General features: G+C 39.6%; 1 protein-coding gene and 1 long non-coding RNA gene across 3 annotated transcripts in view; one reads left to right on the top strand and one right to left on the bottom strand.

The window, feature by feature from the left end:
- Positions 1–179: 179 nt before the first annotated feature.
- paqr7b (progestin and adipoQ receptor family member VII, b) overlaps positions 180–19,911 on the top strand; it is a 20,594-nt gene continuing 862 nt past the window's right edge. The window contains exons 1-3 of one of the 2 annotated variants that reach the window (XM_062063255.1): positions 180–311; positions 10,136–10,200; positions 15,014–19,911. The exon at positions 15,014–19,911 is cut by the window's right edge and continues 862 nt beyond it. In XM_062063255.1, the coding sequence (XP_061919239.1) occupies positions 15,020–16,078 (1,059 nt within the window). In that variant the 5' untranslated portion in view covers positions 180–311; positions 10,136–10,200; positions 15,014–15,019 and the 3' untranslated portion in view covers positions 16,079–19,911. The remainder of the gene's footprint in view (positions 312–10,135; positions 10,201–15,013) is intronic. The other variant, XM_062063254.1, reaches the window with a different exon arrangement.
- LOC133660112 (uncharacterized) lies at positions 4,154–11,355 on the bottom strand. Its single transcript, XR_009827772.1, has 3 exons — positions 11,180–11,355; positions 11,037–11,088; positions 4,154–4,194 (listed from the first exon to the last, which is right to left on the bottom strand). It is a non-coding gene; the product is annotated as an uncharacterized LOC133660112 (long non-coding RNA).

Raw genomic sequence — 19,911 nt, 5'->3', positions numbered from 1 at the left:
AAAGTGATATCTAGTGCTACACATCATTTGTCTGTGGAAGTCTGTGTTGAGTGGGTAGCGCGCCTGCTCTCATTGGTGAAAGGAAACGTGCCATTTTCCTCTCATTGGTTGAATGAGGTGTCTGTCAAAAGACCTTCAAGTACCCTGGACAAGTAGTCTGCGCGTGCGCGGTGCGACCAAGCACTGCCCCCCCCCTTCACGGCCATCCTCTATCCGTAACTCGTCGCGCAATGTTTTTAATATTTTATCAGGCTGTACGTCCTTCGTCGTCTGTCCATTGTGAGACTTTGGATTGATTCCACTATTTAGAGGTATGTGAGTCTTCTTGTGGGGCTTTTTTGGTTTTCGACATGGTTCAGGGGAGATTTCCGTCAACGCCTCTAGCATTTCGAGCACTGGCACGTGAAGCTTTATCTCGCTATTTAAAATAACGCATGTAGTTTAATATATATATATATATTATATATATATACTGGAGCAGGTGTTTATTTAGTATTTGATTAAATATGCGCTGGATGTTGAATTTTTACAGTCAGGCAGTGCACAATTTGCAGGAAGAGGAACACGAATTCAACAGGCCCACGTCTTCCACAGTGCACGCGCGTGTTTGTATCATTGATGGTTATAAAACAAGAATTCATCATTTTTCCTGCTTACGAATATTTGAAAATAACCTTTGTGTTGAGGAAAAGGGTGTGGACGTTGGATGGGTAATGTTACGTAATCTTCCCCCATTCATCACTGCACGCCTTTCCTCTTGACACACACACACACACACACACACACACACACACACACACACACACACACACACACACACACACACACACACACACACACACACACACACACACACACACACACACACACACACACACACACCCGCTCACACATTCTTGTATTTGTTACCTTCTTGAGACCTGAGGAAAAAAGCCTACCTCTTTATAGGAATGATGTTTGATAAGAAATTATCGAGTTCGAGCCTATTATCGAATCCTCTTATCGAACCGATTCCTTATCGATTCTCTTATCGATTCTCTTATCGAGTCCAGATAGGTTGTTGTATATGGAAAAAAACACAATATTTGGTTTAACAAATCACTTCACATTCTCTACTGCTCGCTACTATAGTATTACCATATCTGAGATATTGTTCAGAAATGTGGGGAAATAACTACAAATGTGCGCTACATTCGTTAACCGTGTTACAAAAAAAAATTATTTGACTGATACATAATGTTGGATATAGAGAACATACAAACACTTTATTTATTGAGTCAAAAATATTAAAGTTCGATGATTTGGTAAAATTGCAAACAGCTAAAATGATTTGGAATTAAATGATGGAATGGATTAAGTAAAGAAGTTAAACATTGTACTGATATGATCCAGTTTAAGAGGTTGTTCAAATGAATAGTGGTTACAAAGTACAAAGAAGAAGAATTATGAGAAATACTTTCAACCTAATTGAAAATAAGATATGCTTCATCTCAGTATATTAATAATGACTGAATTAATTAATTACATATTACAAAGCTGTTGTATATACTAATTCACAGATATGTATTATTATAGATTTGGACTTCCTTAGTTGTTTTGTGCACTTCGGGGGTTTGTTTTAGTCACCATGGTTACTTATGATTTTCACCTGCCTTGTACGCGCACCTGTAGCTCATCAGAGACTCTACTTAAGCCTGCCTTTTCCGGCCACTCGTCGTGGCTTCATTGTTTGCATTTGCAGCAGTTGGCATTCTGGTTTTCGAGCTCATGATTCCTGTGCTAAGTTATCTTAGCTTCTAGTATTCCTGCGCTAAGTAAGTTTTTGCTTTAGCTTCTCGTGCGAATGGCACACTTTCCTTTTGTTACGTTCCTGTCTGTTGTAATGTGTATGATTGATGAGAAATAAATCATCTCCTACCTGCACGCTTACGTCCGGAGCCGTCAGTTTTGCGTCCCGGGAACGAACCGCAGCACGCTGCACCCCAGAGTGACAAATGACTGAGCTACGTGACGTCATTTCTTGTGATGTCTCCCGGGGCATTTCTTGTCGGGACGGGAGTCGTTCTTAGGGATTCAAATAAATAACCAACTCTTTTTCTTTACTATAATGGTCTCGATAACGGGTACCGGTTCTCAAAAAGGGATTCGAGTCCGAGGACTCGGTTCTTTTCTTATCGAACAACTGGGAAAACCGGTTTCCAGCATCATCCCTACCTCTTTAGGACCACCCTTTGTAGATATATAAAGATGTGTATTTACAACATTAATAATATATACATACTATGCCAATATAAAAAAGCTTGTTGTGAAAAATGAGTTGGAATTTCACAAGAAAAAGGTCACAATTTCACAAGAAACAATTAGAATGTTGGTAGTATTATAATAAAAGTCGTAATTTTACTCAACGCAAGACAAAAACTTTACAAGAAAAACTGAACATTTGTGCAATATTCTGATAAAATTGGAATTTTACTCAATAACAGTCACAATTGTACAAGAAATGCTTAAAATTGTAGCAATTTCATGAAAAGAGTTGTAACTTTACTCAACAAAAGTCACAATTTTATAAGAAAACTTAACCATTTTGGCAATATTATAATTATAATCAGAATTTCACTTGGCAAAATTATGACCAAAGTCATAATTTTACTGTAGAAGCTAACTGAAAATGGCCACTATAGTCTTAGTACCATAGTGTATTTGTTCATCCTATGGTCACATATGGGTTGTCTTACGTCAGCATCGGAAGTCGTAAAATCAGCAGTTCACCTGTTTGTTTTATCATATGTAGCTGCCTTTGCACCTGTCAATGTTTACTTCTGTATGCACATTAAATCAACAAAAAATCCTGACTTTGGAGCAATGTTCACAGACTAGTATTTGGCTCTCTATTAGATGCAATGGTTTTCCATACTGGGACCATGATTTCGGTCCTAACTTGTTCGCCGGTCCTCATGTGGAAGGTACTTTTCCTTGTTGATGTCTCAAGAAGGGTAGAAATACAAACACACACACACACACACACACACACACACACACACACACACACACACACACACACACACACACACACACACACACACACACACACACACACACACACACAATCTTGTATTTGTTACCTTCTTGAGACCTGAGAAAAAAGCCTACCTCTTTAGGACCACCCTTTGTAGATATATAAAGATGTGTATTTACAATATTAATAATATATACATACTATGCCAATATAAAAAAGCTTGTTGTGAAAAATGAGTTGGAATTTCACAAGAAAAAGGTCACAATTTCACAAGAAACACTTAGAATGTTGGCAGTATTATAATAAAAGTCGTAATTTTACTCAACGCAAGACAAAAACTTTACAAGAAAAACTGAACATTTGTGCAATATTCTGATAAAATTGGAATTTTACTCAATAACAGTCACAATTGTACAAGAAATGCTTAAAATTGTAGCAATTTCATGAAAAGAGTTGTAACTTTACTCGACAAAAGTCATACTTTTATAAGAAAACCTTAAAATGTTGGCAATATTATAATAATAATCGGAATTTCACTTGGCAAAATTATGACAAAAGTTATAATTTTACTGTTGAAGCTAACTGTTAATGGCCACTACAGTCTTAGTACCATAGTGTATTTGTTCATCCTATGGTCACATATGGGTTGTCTTACATCAGCACCGGAAGTCATAAAATCAGCTGTTCACCTGGCGGTTTTTTTTGGGGTTGAATAGGGAAGTCCTTCTTTAGCTGCCGTTTTGTTTTATCATATGTTGCTGCCTTTGCACCTGTCAATGTTTACTTTTGTATGCACATTAAATCAACAAAAAATTTACTTTTCCTTGTTGATGTCTCAAGAAGGGTAGAAATACAAGAACACACACACACACACACACACACACACACACACACACACACACACACACACACACACACACACACACACACACACACACACACACACAACAGGAAAATCGAGTTTGAGCGCCATATAGACATGGCAAGATCGTTTTATTGATACTAAACCTTATGAATATGAACTGCTCTCACCCCCTTAATTGGTTGATATCCAATACAGTAGCTGTCTAAACTGATGTCCTTACAAAGAGCAGACGCTAACATTAGAAAGTAGAGTGTAGACTTCTGATAGGTTAGGTCAGTAGGACCTCTCTCAGAAGTGGTATTATCATATTCATCTGTTGGAAAAACAAAATCATCAACATCTTGCATAAACAACAACAGACTCAGTCACTAACAATTCTTTATAAATGTGTTATTATGTAAATCTGACTCCTGCAAGTGTAATATTAACCAATGTTTATTGTTTTACCACTCAAAATAAGCACGTTTAAACAAGTTTAATATCATTAGAAAAATGGTTCAGGACTTATTGACAGTTCGTTGCCAAGTACTGCAAAGACACGGCCATGTTTTTCACCGGTCTTTTCACCGGCAACCCAACATGTCGAAAGAGCCATATTGGACCAAAAATACAAAAAAACAAATCTGGAGCCGTAAAAAGTTAAAAGCCTTATGTAAGTGTTATAATGAAGGCAACACATTAAGTAAGTGTCTCAGAGGGTGAGATCACTCCTGGAAATTAGTGGCTTAAGACTGCCAAAGGTATAGATGTGTGGGCCCAAGTTAAAGGAAAGAAAAGGCTGTCTTCATCTAATGGATTTATTACAATCTTTGCCAGCTGGGTAATGTTTGCTGTGGTCTGGAACAACATGGTAACGTTTGCTGTGGTTTGGAACAACATTAACCTGGCTCTCGGCAGATCCTTGTGGTTCGCTGAGCTCCACACAAGGATCTGGGACTTCTCAATAGGAGATGTTTTTCAGAAGGCGGGGCCTTGTATAAAAAAATCATAGTATGAGATTGGATAAACCACTTGTCCGTTATCTTGAATGACGTGCTACTTCAACCACTCATATCGAAATCAACCTGTGACGCTGTTGAGAGCGACGCTGGGAAATCCAAAACAGAACAGCCGACATATTCGATAACTACAGAGCGAATAGTTCTCTGTTCATCTTTTAAAGAATTAATATTCGATAGATTCGACAGAACAGTTGCAATAGCAGAATCAATGTCAGCACACGACTCCTCGTTGCGTGCCGCCATTGTTGTTTGAATCAAACAGTCGCTTCGGCGCTACGTCACATCTATGAAATCCCGCCAGGTGATCCTGATTGGTTCATTATTTTTTGCTATTTTGAAGGAGTTTGCATTGCCCTCGAGCCCAGATCCTTGTGTCGAGCTCAGTGAACTACAAGGATCTGGCGAGAGTCAGGTTAGAACAACATGGCACACAATCAGAAATGTAGCCAATATTACATACAGACAATGTGTCATGAAACATGCAAATATAAATTAAAATACACAGAGAACATAAGTAGAGGAAATTAAATGAACTCAAATATACCTACAATTGAGGCATAATGATGCATAAAGCTAGCCTAAATAGAATGTTAGCATGGATTATTAGCACTTCACGCAAGTCAATAACTTCAACAAAGCTCACCTTTGTGCATTCCTGCACAGCATAAAACGTTTGGTGGACAAAATGAGACAAAGGAATGGCATAAAACATGCCATTCTGTGGCAGTGACGGAGAAAGTTGTACACGTAAACCAACTACGGTGAGTTAAAGGGCCGCCAGAATTAGTACAACAAAACAGCGCTCACCAAATACTGTCATCAATGAAGCATAAACACAAACATACTAATCAATGGGCTTTCTAACAATTAGGAATGTTTGTGTTATGTTTGTCCTCCTACAGAAATAGTATTAAAACAACAAATATATTTTTCTCCCATCTTTTTCCATTTCCATATAAAGCTCCAGGGAGCCACTAGGGCTGTGCTAAAGAGCCGCAAGATCCGCATGTGGCTGACCCCTGGTTTAGAGAATCATAATTTGGATCACCACTAAATTGCAGTGGTTCCTTGGTTTTTGAATTCCAAAAAGCAATGTTCCCCATTAAAAAAATAATGTAAATCCAATGAATCACTTCCAAACACACAAACATTTTTACACATAACACATTTCATCCATCCGTCCATCCATCCATTTTCTACCACTTGGGGTCGTGGGGGGTGCTGGAGCCTATCTCAGCTGCATTCGGGCGAAAGACGGGGTACACCCTGGACAAGTCGCCACCTCATATAGAATAATAATATTTTCACATGCAGAAAGCAATGCCAAATAAACAAATGATGAATGAAGTGGATAAATGAGCATTTAACATTGTTTACCTTTTATTAGGCTTGGTGACAACATTGATGAATGGAGAGGCAGGAGTTGAAGGCAGTGCCATGCAGACAGAACCTTTGTACTTTGCTATTAATTCTTACTTGAATTCAAGTGTTTCTAACATTATTTATCAAAGTGCTAGCATTGGCCACTTTTCTTTTTCTTATTTTGCAGTCCTATTCAATTAAAAAAACAAGGCACAAAGACGAAGTAACCAAGGCGTATGATTATTTGTTTTTCTGTGAATGTTACACAGGCAAATGGCCTAGCTCGTAGTACGCAATGTTTGGCCGTACGATAACTGAGACAGTTTACTAAAAACAAGGGCAAAATACTGGCGAAAACCTTTGCCGAAAACTGAATCATACGAAAGGTGGGTCGTACGAAAAGCGAAGTACCGCATTGTATTGTCAAGTAGAAAGATGCATCTTTTACTGAGATCTTTCTGGAGCATTATTTTCAAATACATCATGGCCTGAGTTACATTTCTGCAAGAGTGTCCGCCCTGAGATCGGTAGGTCGTCAGTTCAATCCCCGGCCGAGTCATACCAAAGACTAAAAATGGGACCCATTACCTCCCTGCTTGACACTCAGCATCAAGGGTTGGAATTGGGGGATTAAATCACCAAAAATTATACCTGGGCGCGGCCACCGCTGCTGGTCACTGCTCCCCTCACCTCCCAGGTGGTGATCAAGGGTGATGGGTCAAATGCAGAGGATCATTTCACCACACCTAGTGTGTGTGACTATCAGTGGTACTTTAACTTTAAGAACTATGAGCATTATGCAACTAAAATATATTTTTTAGATCAAATATATTCCATTCACCAGAGATGCTGATTATTATAGACCAGAGGTACTCAAAAGTGGGTCTGTGACCCCCATGGGGTCCGTGGAGATACTGCAAGGAGGTCATAAAATATTTAGTTGATTGGAATTTTTCCATTTATATTATTTTTCCGTAAATGTACTTTTTTTTTAAATACACATAACCATTGATCCAACACACTGTAGTTTTTATAAATGACATCGGCATAGAAACCCTACTCCCTGTACCTAAAAACATAAAACAAATTTTGTTATTGTTTTCATGTTAGCATCTAAGATAGCTAGCAATTTGTGCTCTAGTTTCCAGTTAAAATTTTTTTGCCAGCTGGCGATTAGCGCTCTAGTTGCCAGCTATCGATTTGTGCTAGTTGTCAGCTATTGATTAGCGCGCCTGCTGCCTGCTAGCGATTAGTGCGTCATTTGCCAGCTAGGGGTTTGAGAACTAGTTGGCAGCTAGCGATTAGTGGACTAGTTGCCAGATGGCAAATAGTGCTCTAATTGCCAGCTAGCAATTAGCGCTGTAATTGTCAGTTAGCTATTAGGACAGCAGTTGCCAGGTAGTGGTTAGTGCGATATTTGTCAGCTATTTATTAGCGCGACAGCTGCCAGCTAGCGATTAGTGCGTCGCTTGCCAGCTGGCAAATAGTGCTCTAGTTATCAGCTGGCAAATAGTGCTCCAATTGCCAGCTAGGAATTAGCACTCTAGTTGCCAGCTAGGGACTAGTGCGCTAGTCGCTAGCTGGAGATTAGCGTGCTAGATGCCAGCTAGCAATTAGCACGCTAGTTGTGAACTATATATTAGTGCGCTATTTGCCAGGTAGTTATAAGCGGCACTACTCCTATTATTTGCATATCTTAGTATTGCATAATACGTTATTTTTGTGACCAGTTTTATATCAAACTAATTTTATTTACGAGATATATATGAATAGCGGGTTCCCACTCTATCAGTCTGTGGGTCCTTGGCCTGGACAACGTTGAAGACCCCTGTTATAGACAAAATCCATCCTTTTTCCAGATCGCTCTACTTGTTGAAACAGTTTTGTTCAGATCAATCAATCAGAGGACAGAAAAATGCTTACTTTATAATGAGTGGGCTAGCTACCTGGCACTATAGTGCCAATCAGATATCTAATTTGTGAAAGAAACAGCCTCATTACTAGCATTGGTTAAGTGACATCGGGCCTGCACTTCTGATTCTAAAGGTTCTAGACAGATTACCTTATTGACATGGCAGCTCATAGAAGCTGGAATCTGATTGGATAAAAAAAATCTAATGTACACCTACACCCTGTGCAGTCAAGATACATGCTATGAAATAAAGATTATAAACAGATAAGTTAAAGGCCTACTGAAATGATTTTTTTTTAATTTAAACGGGAATAGCAGATCCATTCTATGTGTCATACTTGATCATTTCGCGATACTGCCATATTTTTGCTGAAAGGATTTAGTAGAGAAAATCGACGATAAAGTTCGCAACTTTTGCTCGCTGATAAAAAAAAGCCTTGCCTGTACCGGAAGTAGCGTGACGTCACAAGAGCTAGTATTCCTCACAATTCCCCATTGTTTACAATGGAGCGAGAGAGATTCGGACCGAGAAAGTGATTATTACCCCATTAATTTGAGCGAGGATGAAAGATTTGTAGATGAGGAACGTTACAGTGAACGACTTGAGAGGCAGTGATTGACGTATCTTTTTTCGCTCTGACCGTAACTTAGGTACAAGCTGGCTCATTGGATTCCACACTCTCCTTTTTATATTGTGGATCACGGATTTGTATTTTAAACCACCTCGGATACTATATCCTCTTGAAAATGAGAGTCAAGCACGCGAAATGGACATTTAAAGTGACTTTTATCTCCAAGACAATACATCGCTGACACACTTAGCTACTGAGCTAGCGCGATAGCATCGTTCTCAAATGAAGATAGAAACAAAATAAATAAACCCCTTAATGGAAGGATAGATAGAAAATCAACAATACTATTAAACCGTGGACATGTAAATACACGGTTAATGATTTCCAGGCTGGCGAAGGTTAACAATGCTGTGCTAACGACGCCATTGAAGCTAACTTAGCAACCAGACCTCACAGAACTATGTACTCTCTCCTTTTTCTATTGTGAATCACAGATTTGTATTTTAAACCACCTCGGATACTATATCCTCTTGAAAATGAGAGTCGAGCACGCGAAATGGACATTTAAAGTGACTTTTATCTCCCAGACAATACATCGGTGACACACTTAGCTACTGAGCTAGCGCGATAGCATCGTTCTCAAATGAAGATAGAAACAAAATAAATAAACCCCTTAATGGAAGGATAGATAGAAAATCAACAATACTATTAAACCGTGGACATGTAAATACACGGTTAATGATTTCCAGGCTGGCGAAGGTTAACAATGCTGTGCTAACGACGCCATTGAAGCTAACTTAGCAACCAGACCTCACTGAACTATGTACTCTCTCCTTTTTCTATTGTGAATCACAGATTTGTATTTTAAACCACCTCGGATACTATATCCTCTTGAAAATGAGAGTCGAGCACGCGAAATGGACATTTAAAGTGACTTTTATCTCCAAGACAATACATCGGTGACACACTTAGCTACTGAGCTAGCGCGATAGCATCGTTCTCAAATGAAGATAGAAACAAAATAAATAAACCCTTTAATGGAAGGATAGATAGAAAATCAACAATACTATTAAACCGTGGACATGTAAATACACGGTTAATGATTTCCAGGCTGGCGAAGGTTAACAATGCTGTGCTAACGACGCCATTGAAGCTAACTTAGCAACCAGACCTCACAGAACTATGTACTCTCTCCTTTTTCTATTGTGAATCACAGATTTGTATTTTAAACCACCTCGGATACTATATCCTCTTGAAAATGAGAGTCGAGCACGCGAAATGGACATTTAAAGTGACTTATCTCCAAGACAATACATCGGTGACACACTTAGCTACTGAGCTAGCGCGTAGCATCGTTCTCAAATGAAGATAGAAACCCATCAACAGCCGTGCTCACCTGCATTCCAGCGATCAACGGCACGACGAAGGACTTCATCCGTGGGTTTGGCGGCAAGCATCGGCTAGGCGTCAGGGTAAGTAGTCCTTGTTGTGTTGCTGTAAGTATTGTAATGCCCCGCAGTGGAGAAGGAGTCACACAGACGAGGAAGCGCTGCTCAATCGCTTTATTAAAAAGCGGTAACTGGTTGTAGTTCAAAAAGTAACGCACACACATTCACGAGCTGCTGTTAGCCAAAGCTCACACACACAAGTTCTCCGCCAACTCACTCGCGCATGCGCGTTCCCCAAACCCTTAAAGACAGTACACTAATGCAAATATCACAGATATTACAGTATTGTACTTAGCCGCTAAGACACCGATCGATCCCACCTACAACGTTCTTCTTTGCAGTCTCCATTGTTCATTAAACAAATTGCAAAAGATTCACCAACACAGATGTCCAGAATAATGTGGAATTTTGTCGAAGAAAACAAGAGGCTTTTCTATCGGGTCCGATGGGGTCCAACCACTTCCGTTGCTTTTGTGACGTCACGCGCATAAATCATATCCAAAGGAGTTTTTCAACCGGAAGTGTGGCGGGAATTTTAAAATTGAACTTTATAAGTTAACCCGGCCGTATTGGCATGTGTTGCAATGTTAAGATTTCATCATTGATATATAAACTATCAGACTGCGTTCTTGGTAGTAGTGGGTTTCAGTAGGCCTTTAATACAATTTTATGTAACAAATACTAGAATGTAAGTTTAGTGCTTCTGATAGTGTTTAGGCCAGCAGAGAAGTCCTAATTTGGGCAACTAGTCAAATGGACTGTGAGTTTGTGAGTATGTGAGTTTCTGCTCTTGGGCACCATCTGCTGTGTAGATGAAGAAGGCACCATTTCGATGATAGAGAATGTGCATTAGTGTGTACCTGGACGATCGCAACAGAAAGTTGAGGAGGAAGCTGAGGAATCCGAGCGTGTCTGTCAAGGGGACAAGAATGCAAATTTACCCTGTAAACAGCTTGAGATTTATGGAGTATTTTTTTTAAAGAATTGTATTTTAGTGCCTTACTGGAATTCAATATCATGTTAAAAGCCCCCTGAAATGAGCAAGATAGGAGGACCCCTTTGAATGTCCTCAGTTCTTGAATGTTTCTATCAACAAGTGTGGAAAGAAAATGTCAACATCATGTCATGTGGCAAAGCCCATACTGTCAGAACTTGTTTTGTAATTTATCGCAAGAATAACAATAAAAATATACATACACAAACACTCACGCACACACAGAAATAATTTTTTTTAAATTATCCTTGTATCTCTGAAATGTAACTGCAATTGATGAGAATGTGTGTCAGTCTTTAAACAACTACATACAAACCAATGTTGTTCTCCCCTTTCAAATGCTGATTTTCAAACTGGATAAATAAGGACTGAGGGCCCTATCTTCCCAGGCGCATTCTCCTCATTGACATAAGTCTGTAACTGCACGCCTCAATCCAAGACACGCACTCTGGGTGGAGCAACCCTGAAATTTGGGCGTTCCCTGTCAAGTCTAGCCTTGCTCGTATTCTCCCATCGACTCAAGTACTTCTGCTCCTACTCGCTTCTGAGGCTGCATGTGCGTCTGTTAACACTAGGGTTGTACAGTATGCCAGTACTACCGCCATACTAATGAATCATATTTGGTACTGTACCGCCTCTAAAAAGTACCTTTTTTTTAACGGGCATGACGGCGCGTCGTCGTCATGTCGTGGTGGTTTTACGAGCAGAGGAGCATGTTCGGCAACGCACAATCACGGCGTACTTACAAGCAGACAATGTGTGTAGACAGAAAAGGGAGAACGGACGCATTTTGGCTTAAAAACTAATGATAAAGGTGAAGCTATAACACTGAAACGCCCTCAGGAAGAGGTGCTTTAAGACATACTTACCAACCCTCCCGAATTTTCCGGGAGACTCCCGAAATTCAGCGCCTCTTCCGAAAACCTCCCGGGACAAATATTCTCCCGAAAATCTCCCGATTTTCAGCCGGAGCTGGAGGCCACGCCCCCTCCAGCTCCATGCAGACCTGAGTGAGGACAGCCTGTTTTCACGTCCGCTTTCCCACGATATAAACAGCGTGCCTTCCCAATCATGTCATAACATCTACGGCTTTTAGACAGTTCACAACTGCGCACACAACAAGGAGACGAAGCAGACAAACGAGGAAGATACAGCCATGGCGATGCCGACGACGAGTAAGATGAAGAAATACGCTTGTAAGTTCCAAGCCGCAACTGCTATTGAACCTGGATAGCCTCCGGGAAGAAGCAGTGGACTACCAAGTCCTTGGCACAACGTTCCCTCTGCGCAATTGCGCACTGCTCAAGCGTCCTCTGCGCACAGCAAATATATGCCGCGCACCAAATCAAATCCCATCTGAATTCTAAACAAAATAAACACATTTATTCTGTGTAATTTTGCAATGCAACTCTGAGTGACAGTGACAACAAGCGGCCCTAACGGTGTTCGTCAACACCGTTCAATTATTGTAACGTCTATCGAGATGCTTCGAGGACAGGAATTATATCGATCACTTTATTGCGCAAAACTGTTTATATTCGGCCATAACCACACCAAAAACATGAGTAAAAAACTTCTATCTCGAAAATTTAGTCATTTTCTGCCGTACAAACCAGGCCAAAACCAACTTGTCATCTGTCACCAACACGCATAGCACTAAGCCACTGGTGCGTTTAAGGCCACACAAAACTCAAACACCACACAAAGTTACACTATGACGCCTCAGTCATACCTGTGCTTATTCTACTGTCATTTATTATTAATGTTAATTTATTTATATTAATCATGAAATGCTGTTACTAGAGAAAGTTACAGGAATGCACACTTCATCCTATGCTTACATTTCATTGTGCAACATGAGGATGTTTAAGGGGAACTAAATGTGATCTCTGAAAGGGGTACAAATGATTTCCAAAGCAGGACCCCCACCCAGACATATTGTACAATACTAATCCATAGCTTATGAAAAACAAGATTTCTTTTATTTTCATTACAAGTGGGCCAAATCACTAATATTACAAAATGATCTCATGAAAATTACTCCTGTCATTTGAGTGTTATTATAAAAGATTGGTTTGAGACAGGTGTGCTGCTGGTATTGCCACGTATGATGTTGCTCACATGTGCTCCACTGAATGCTCAGGGAGTTTTTGCGTTTGCTCAGACACATGAACAATTAGAGGGAACATTGAGATCTTCCTCAGGAAGCAAGGATTGACCAGTTTTGGGCCATGCTAGGGAGAGATGGAAGATTCCATACTCTAGTGCATTTGATGAAAGCACTTTTGTGTGTGCCACACAGCAATGTATCATCAGAGAGGGTGTTCAGCATGGTTAGAAAAATACTGACAGAGAATAGAACAAGGATGGACAATTCAACCCTTAACTCACTCCTTTCCTGCAAATTAAATTTCACAGATGCTGCCCACACCTATGCTCCTTCAAAGGCTGTGCTTCAGGCTGCAAAGCATTGCACTTTCAAGTGCAACAATGAGTAGATGAGTGTTATGTGTGTGTATATGTGTAAATAAATGAACACAGAAATTCAAGTATTTCTTTTATTTATAAATATATATATATATATATATATATATATATATGTATGTATGTATGTATGTATGTATGTATGTATGTATGTATGTATGTATGTGTATATATATATATATATATATATATATATATATATATATATATATATATATATATATATATATATATATATATATATATATAGCTAGAATTCACTGAAAGTCAAGTATTGCTTATATATATATATTAAATACTTGACTTGGGGAATTCTAGCTGTAAATATACTCCTCCCCTCTTAACCACGCCGCCAACCACCAACACGACCCGACCCCCCCCCCCCCCCCAACTAGCTAGCAGCTAACGTCCAGCCGCAGTCTGCAGTGTTTTAGCTATTTCTAAATCACTAATCCTTGCCTCCGTGGTGTCAATCAAAGTATCTAGTCGATACTACTATGATTACATCGATATTTTTTAGCATCACAAAATCTTTTTTCGTTTTTAAATTTTTTAAATTTTTTTATAAACTCAGGAAGTACATGCCTGGACGCATGAGGACTTAGATTATGACCATTTTATGATCCTGTAACTACTTGGTATCAGATCGATACCCAAATTTGTGGTATCATTCAAAACTAATGTAAAGCATCCAAACAACAGAAGAATATGTGATTATTACATTTTAACAGAAGTATATATAGAAGATTTTGAAACAGAAAGTAAGCAGATATTATCAGTAAATGAAAAAGTAGATTAATAATTAATTTTCTACCACTTGTCCTTAATCATTTTGACAAAATAATAGAATGGAAAATGACACAATATGTTACTGCATAAGTCAGCAGCTAAATTAGGAGCCTTTGTTTGCTTTCTTACTAATGAAAGAAACGTTGACTGGCGGGTTGCGAGGCTCTCTGTCTGTGCGGTCTCGCTGAGTCGCTCTCCGCCCACCGAAACAAAGAGTGTGAATGACTGAAAAGAGGTCTTACTGCGTTCAGTTAGTCCAACTGTTAAATAAACACGCTCAGGTTCTGAGAGAGATGTATAGAGCGAGACATCTTTCTTTCTGTTTAAAGCGAGGATGAAACGTGAGGCTCAACAATTCTGATTGGCCAACATGTCTGTCACTCAAATGCCAGTGACGGCGGAGAAAAAACAAAACAAAAACATCAGCCTATTGCGGTTACGTAATAGCACCAATTAAAACCTTGATGTCGATTAATCGTGCAGCACTATATCAAACAAACAATAAACACATTTTTAAAAATGTATTTTTTTTTTTGCGTGTTTCTTATCCCTGTCTTCCCTTTCGTGTAGATTGCCATGGCGACGGTGGTGATGGAGCAGATTGGCCGCTTGTTCATCAACGCACAGCAGCTGCGTCAGATCCCCCAGCTGCTGGAGTCGGCCTTCCCCACGCTGCCTTGCACTGTCAAGGTGTCCGACGTTCCCTGGGTGTTCCAAGAACGTCACATCCTCAGCGGTTACAGGCAGCCCGACCAAAGCTGGCGTTACTACTTCCTCACCCTCTTCCAAAGGCACAACGAGACCATTAACGTATGGACCCACCTGTTGGCCGCCCTTGTCATCTTGGTTAAGTGGCAGGAGATCTCAGAGACGGTGGATTTTTTGCGAGACCCTCACGCTCAGCCCCTCTTCATCATCCTCCTGGCGGCCTTCACCTACCTCTCCTTCAGTGCGCTTGCTCATCTCTTGTCTGCCAAGTCCGAGCTCTCCCACTACACCTTCTACTTCCTGGATTACGTAGGGGTTGCCGTCTACCAGTACGGCAGCGCGCTGGCACACTACTACTACGCCATCGAGGAGACTTGGCACGCCAGAGTGCAAGGGCTCTTTTTACCCGCCGCTGCGTTCTTGGCCTGGCTCACATGCTTTGGCTGCTGCTACGGCAAATATGCCAGTCCCGCACTGCCTAAGCTTACACACAAGCTTTTCCAAGTGGTGCCCTCTGCCTTAGCTTACTGTTTGGACATCAGCCCCGTAGTTCACCGCATCTACACCTGCTACCAGGAAGGCTGCTCCGACGCGGTTGTGGCGTACCACCTCTACCATGTGCTCTTTTTCCTCATCAGCGCTTATTTCTTCTCCTGGCCTCACCCAGAGAGCTGGTTCCCGGGGAAGTGCGACTTCATCGGGCAGGGCCACCAAATCTTTCACGTGTTCGTGATGGTGTGCACCCTGATGCAGATCGAAGCGCTGCGGATTGACTTCACAGAGCGGAGGCCGCTTTATGAGCGACTCCACGGCGATCTCGCTCACGACGCCATCGCGCTCTTCATCTTCACCACCTGCTGCAGTGCTCTCACTGCTTTTTACGTGCGCAAGCGTGTGCATGCTTCTCTCCATGAGAAAGACGATTAATGAAGGCAACGATAGAACTCAAGTTGCTTTACAGTTACCAGTACTATTTGGTCATCTTACCATTTTTTTGACAGTAGCCTCTTTAACACAAAGATCTCGTATCATAGCTGTAGAGCAAAGTTGGGATATTGCCGACACAATCCGATAATTAGACCGATAATTAGACACACGATGATGTCAGCACTAGTGTGCCAGTATCTGGTGGGCGTACAAATACTTGTCATAGACATTGTTAGGCAGGAAGAGCGAGTAGTGGGTGCTTTGACGTCGGGGCTGTCCCTGGGCCTGGGCCAATAACAAATTATCCCACAAATAAAGCACAAAAACCCCCACAGAATATATTGCCGATAAACAATATTGTTGACAGCATTAATTTGAGATCTAATAATAATAATAATGTAAGTATCCCTTTTTGATAAACTTTTTTTGCATTGGTATTATTTTTACTATTCAGGTCAAGAAAGCTCAATTATGCTAAATAAGGAAACAAACATAAAAATAAAATGGACTCTCATTCCAAAAATATTGCAAAACGTTTTTTACAGTTGGAAACATTTTTATTTTTTTTTGCCATCACTTCCCAACTATTTTGGCATACTGGCTTTTTGTCCGTGTTGATGGGCTCATCTTGCTCATTTGGTTGGAAAAAATATTTCCACACTGAACATTCGGCTTCGCAATCATTTCCCCCCCTTAATTTTTTTTACTTAGCGGTGCTTCTTGCTAGCGAGTCGTGACTAGCCAGGGGGCTATGTCTGTGCTTAGTGTGTGTAGGATAGCGCCCCCCCCCCAAAAAATTAAAATACAACATTTTTAAAATTTAAATGTTTTTAATATTAGTGAAATCATTTTTTTTCTTAGTTGCCCAATAGTCATTTGAAGACTGAGCTCCATTGATAATCTTACTTGCTTACTAGCTTTTAAGGACAAGGGAAGCTTAGACCCGAAGAGATGTGTGCAAATGTAGCACAAAATGGTAGCAAAGACTGAGAAATTATTTTTTTACAGTTTTTTTGAAAACTGAAAGATTTATAATCATACTGTATTTCAGTGAATAATGACAATGTTTGTTTTAACTCAGATTATGACACTTGATATTGATTTTGTCGACAGTTAAAAAAACCAAACACCAAATTATTGCCGGGGGCTTAAGAATATTTTAGGAAGGCTTTGTCCCCCCTAAAATAGGCCTTACGACACCACTGATTTTAAAATTGGCATCCTTACTAATTCTTGTCTGTTGTTTACTAACTTGTCCAACCTTTGAGTCACTCTCCAGTTCGCTGGTGTATGTAAGTGACAGGAAGAAAAGCTCTGACTTGAGTTCTGGAGAAGCCATTTTGCATCAACCTTTTCTCTCGGTCAAGAGCCCCAAAACCTGTGTTAAATACATAATGGCAATCTTGAATCCTACTTTACATTAACTACATCAACGATGCAAACACAAAAATTATAAAAAAATTTACGCACATTGAACAACCAAAAGAGCAACTACCGTTAAGCAAGCATAAGTGTCTCTAGCCATCTCCTGGAGAACTTAACCGTGTCAAAGCATTCAATTTTTATACGTGTAATGCCTACCATAGCTCAGGGGCACTATAGATGCTGTTAGAAGTATAACGGATTTATTTATGTGGTTAAAACGAGATTCTGAAGTAAATACTTAATATTTAATATTTACCCCCAGGTAAATTGAGTTTGAGACCCCTGCTCTAGGGAAAACATGTCCTTATATTCGGGTCATTATCACTTTTAATTTTGTATGTTATATGATGTCTGAACAGGGCCAAATATTATATAAATATTATAATATATTTCTATATAATATATATTTCTTGAATTTGGATAATGTCCAGACTAGGGATGTAACGATAAACAGTATTAATGATAACTGCAGTAAAACGCCAAAGGTTAGTACTAGCGTTCTAAAAGAAAATGATCAAAAAATGATTGGGTAACTGCACTTTGATAAACACCCTGACTGCCGCCAGCTCGCTAGCTTCAGTGCTAACATGAAGACAAGAGACATTAATGTATTTCCCCGTTAAGATACGACATAATGTAAACACATTGTGGTCTGAGCAACTAAGATATTCTATTGTGCACATTGAACCTACAAGCTGTGTTCTCTTAGCGATTGTTTGATACTCAGAGAAATACGAGACGGAGGTGTTTTTACGAGGCGTTCTAAGGAGCCCTGAACAGAGTCGGATGCCACAACGCCCGCCAGAATTAACAAATAATAATAATAGATTTTCTCACGCACTCTTCATTTAAATACATCTTTCAGTGCTACAGTTCAAACCAATATTTAAAACCATTAAAACAGATTAAATACTAATACAGACACTATCAGTGAAGCATAAGAAAAACAAAAGATGCAAAATAGGGGATTTTCTAAAGGGTTTCTCTTTTAAATTTAGTTATTTAAAAAAAACTTGGTCAAAAGATTTCATTGTGTGCATAAGCACTTTTTGAGCACATTCAACAATATTGCGATAATAATACCCGTGATAATTTCGGTCACCATAACAGTGATATACATGTTTTATATTGTTATATACCTACTACTGACATTGATTCTCATAAATTTAAAGTAGTAGGAAAAACCTGAACAGAAAAGCATCGGTAAGTCAATTTGACATGGCTTTGTGTTGACTTAATGCTGTTTTTTAAATTAATCGTGCTTACACAAGGTCAAATGAGGATGAGCCTTGTTTCGACTAAAGTTTGAAAACCCATTTTGCAAACCAAATATTGTTCCTTCTAAAAGGCTACACTTTGAGCGGCATTCTGTCGAACAGTGTGGAGGCTGGCACTCTCCAGAAGAATGAGAGATGACTTGTTTTTGTTCTAACAATGTTGATATTTGTACTCCAAAGGGCTGCAAGTTCAGCTTTTGCCTTTTTTTCCACTTCCCATGATGTCAAAGCTTTCTGTGCACTGTGGTCTTTGTTGCTCTGTGTGACTGCTCACTTTTCGCTATGAGTTTGTGACGGTGCGATGACATTGTACGTGCCTCTAAGCATGTCTTTTGGTATACAATGCGGACGTTATCGTGTGAATGTATAGAAACGCTGCAGAAAAAAAACCCTGCCGCTTATCGTTTTTATCTCCGTCTGATAGCACTCAGAGATAAAAGACTATTTTTTTGCGGGAATACAGCACTTCTGCATTTTTCTGCATCTTTTGAAACGCTTTTAATAGCTACGAATACATCATTTTCCCATTGGTGCACTTTTCCTTTGAAGTATCCATTTGTTAAGGCCCTTGCTCACTGACCATGTTGCCATGTTTGAGCTCACAAAATGTTAAATGTCAACAAATATTTTCGTTAACAGGCACGGCAGCACTCTCTCTGTTCTTGATGGTGTTTAATGAATGTGTTTTTGTAACACTGGATGGCACTACTGAAGGAATACCGGGGAGGACAAGATGCTTTAAATGTCTTTATGGGAGCGCATGTGGTGAGATTGGAACTGAGAATAATCATGCACTAATTGAATTAGCACTGTACGTACTGTGACTGGCCATGTTGGCTGTGTTTACATGCATGATTTTTTATACTATTGTTGGTATTTTTGTGTTACTATTTTACCACATATTCATTTAATTGGAAAAGTAATTCTCTGTCATACATCAAAACATTTTGTAATGTTAAAGCCAAGTATTTATTTTAATTTAAGATATATATGCACTTAAACCATTTTTTTACCCTTGTATGAGTAACTGGGCTGATTTGTGAGCAGTATTTTTGCTGCAAGTACATTGTTACGTATTATGTAAGTTGCATGCAGTGAAAATAATGAGCTGTTAACTGGAACATGGGCAGC

This window comes from Entelurus aequoreus, linkage group LG11, assembly GCF_033978785.1.
Source record: "Entelurus aequoreus isolate RoL-2023_Sb linkage group LG11, RoL_Eaeq_v1.1, whole genome shotgun sequence".
Lineage (NCBI taxonomy): Eukaryota > Metazoa > Chordata > Actinopteri > Syngnathiformes > Syngnathidae > Entelurus > Entelurus aequoreus.
This window is presented reverse-complemented; position numbering and strand designations above follow the sequence as displayed.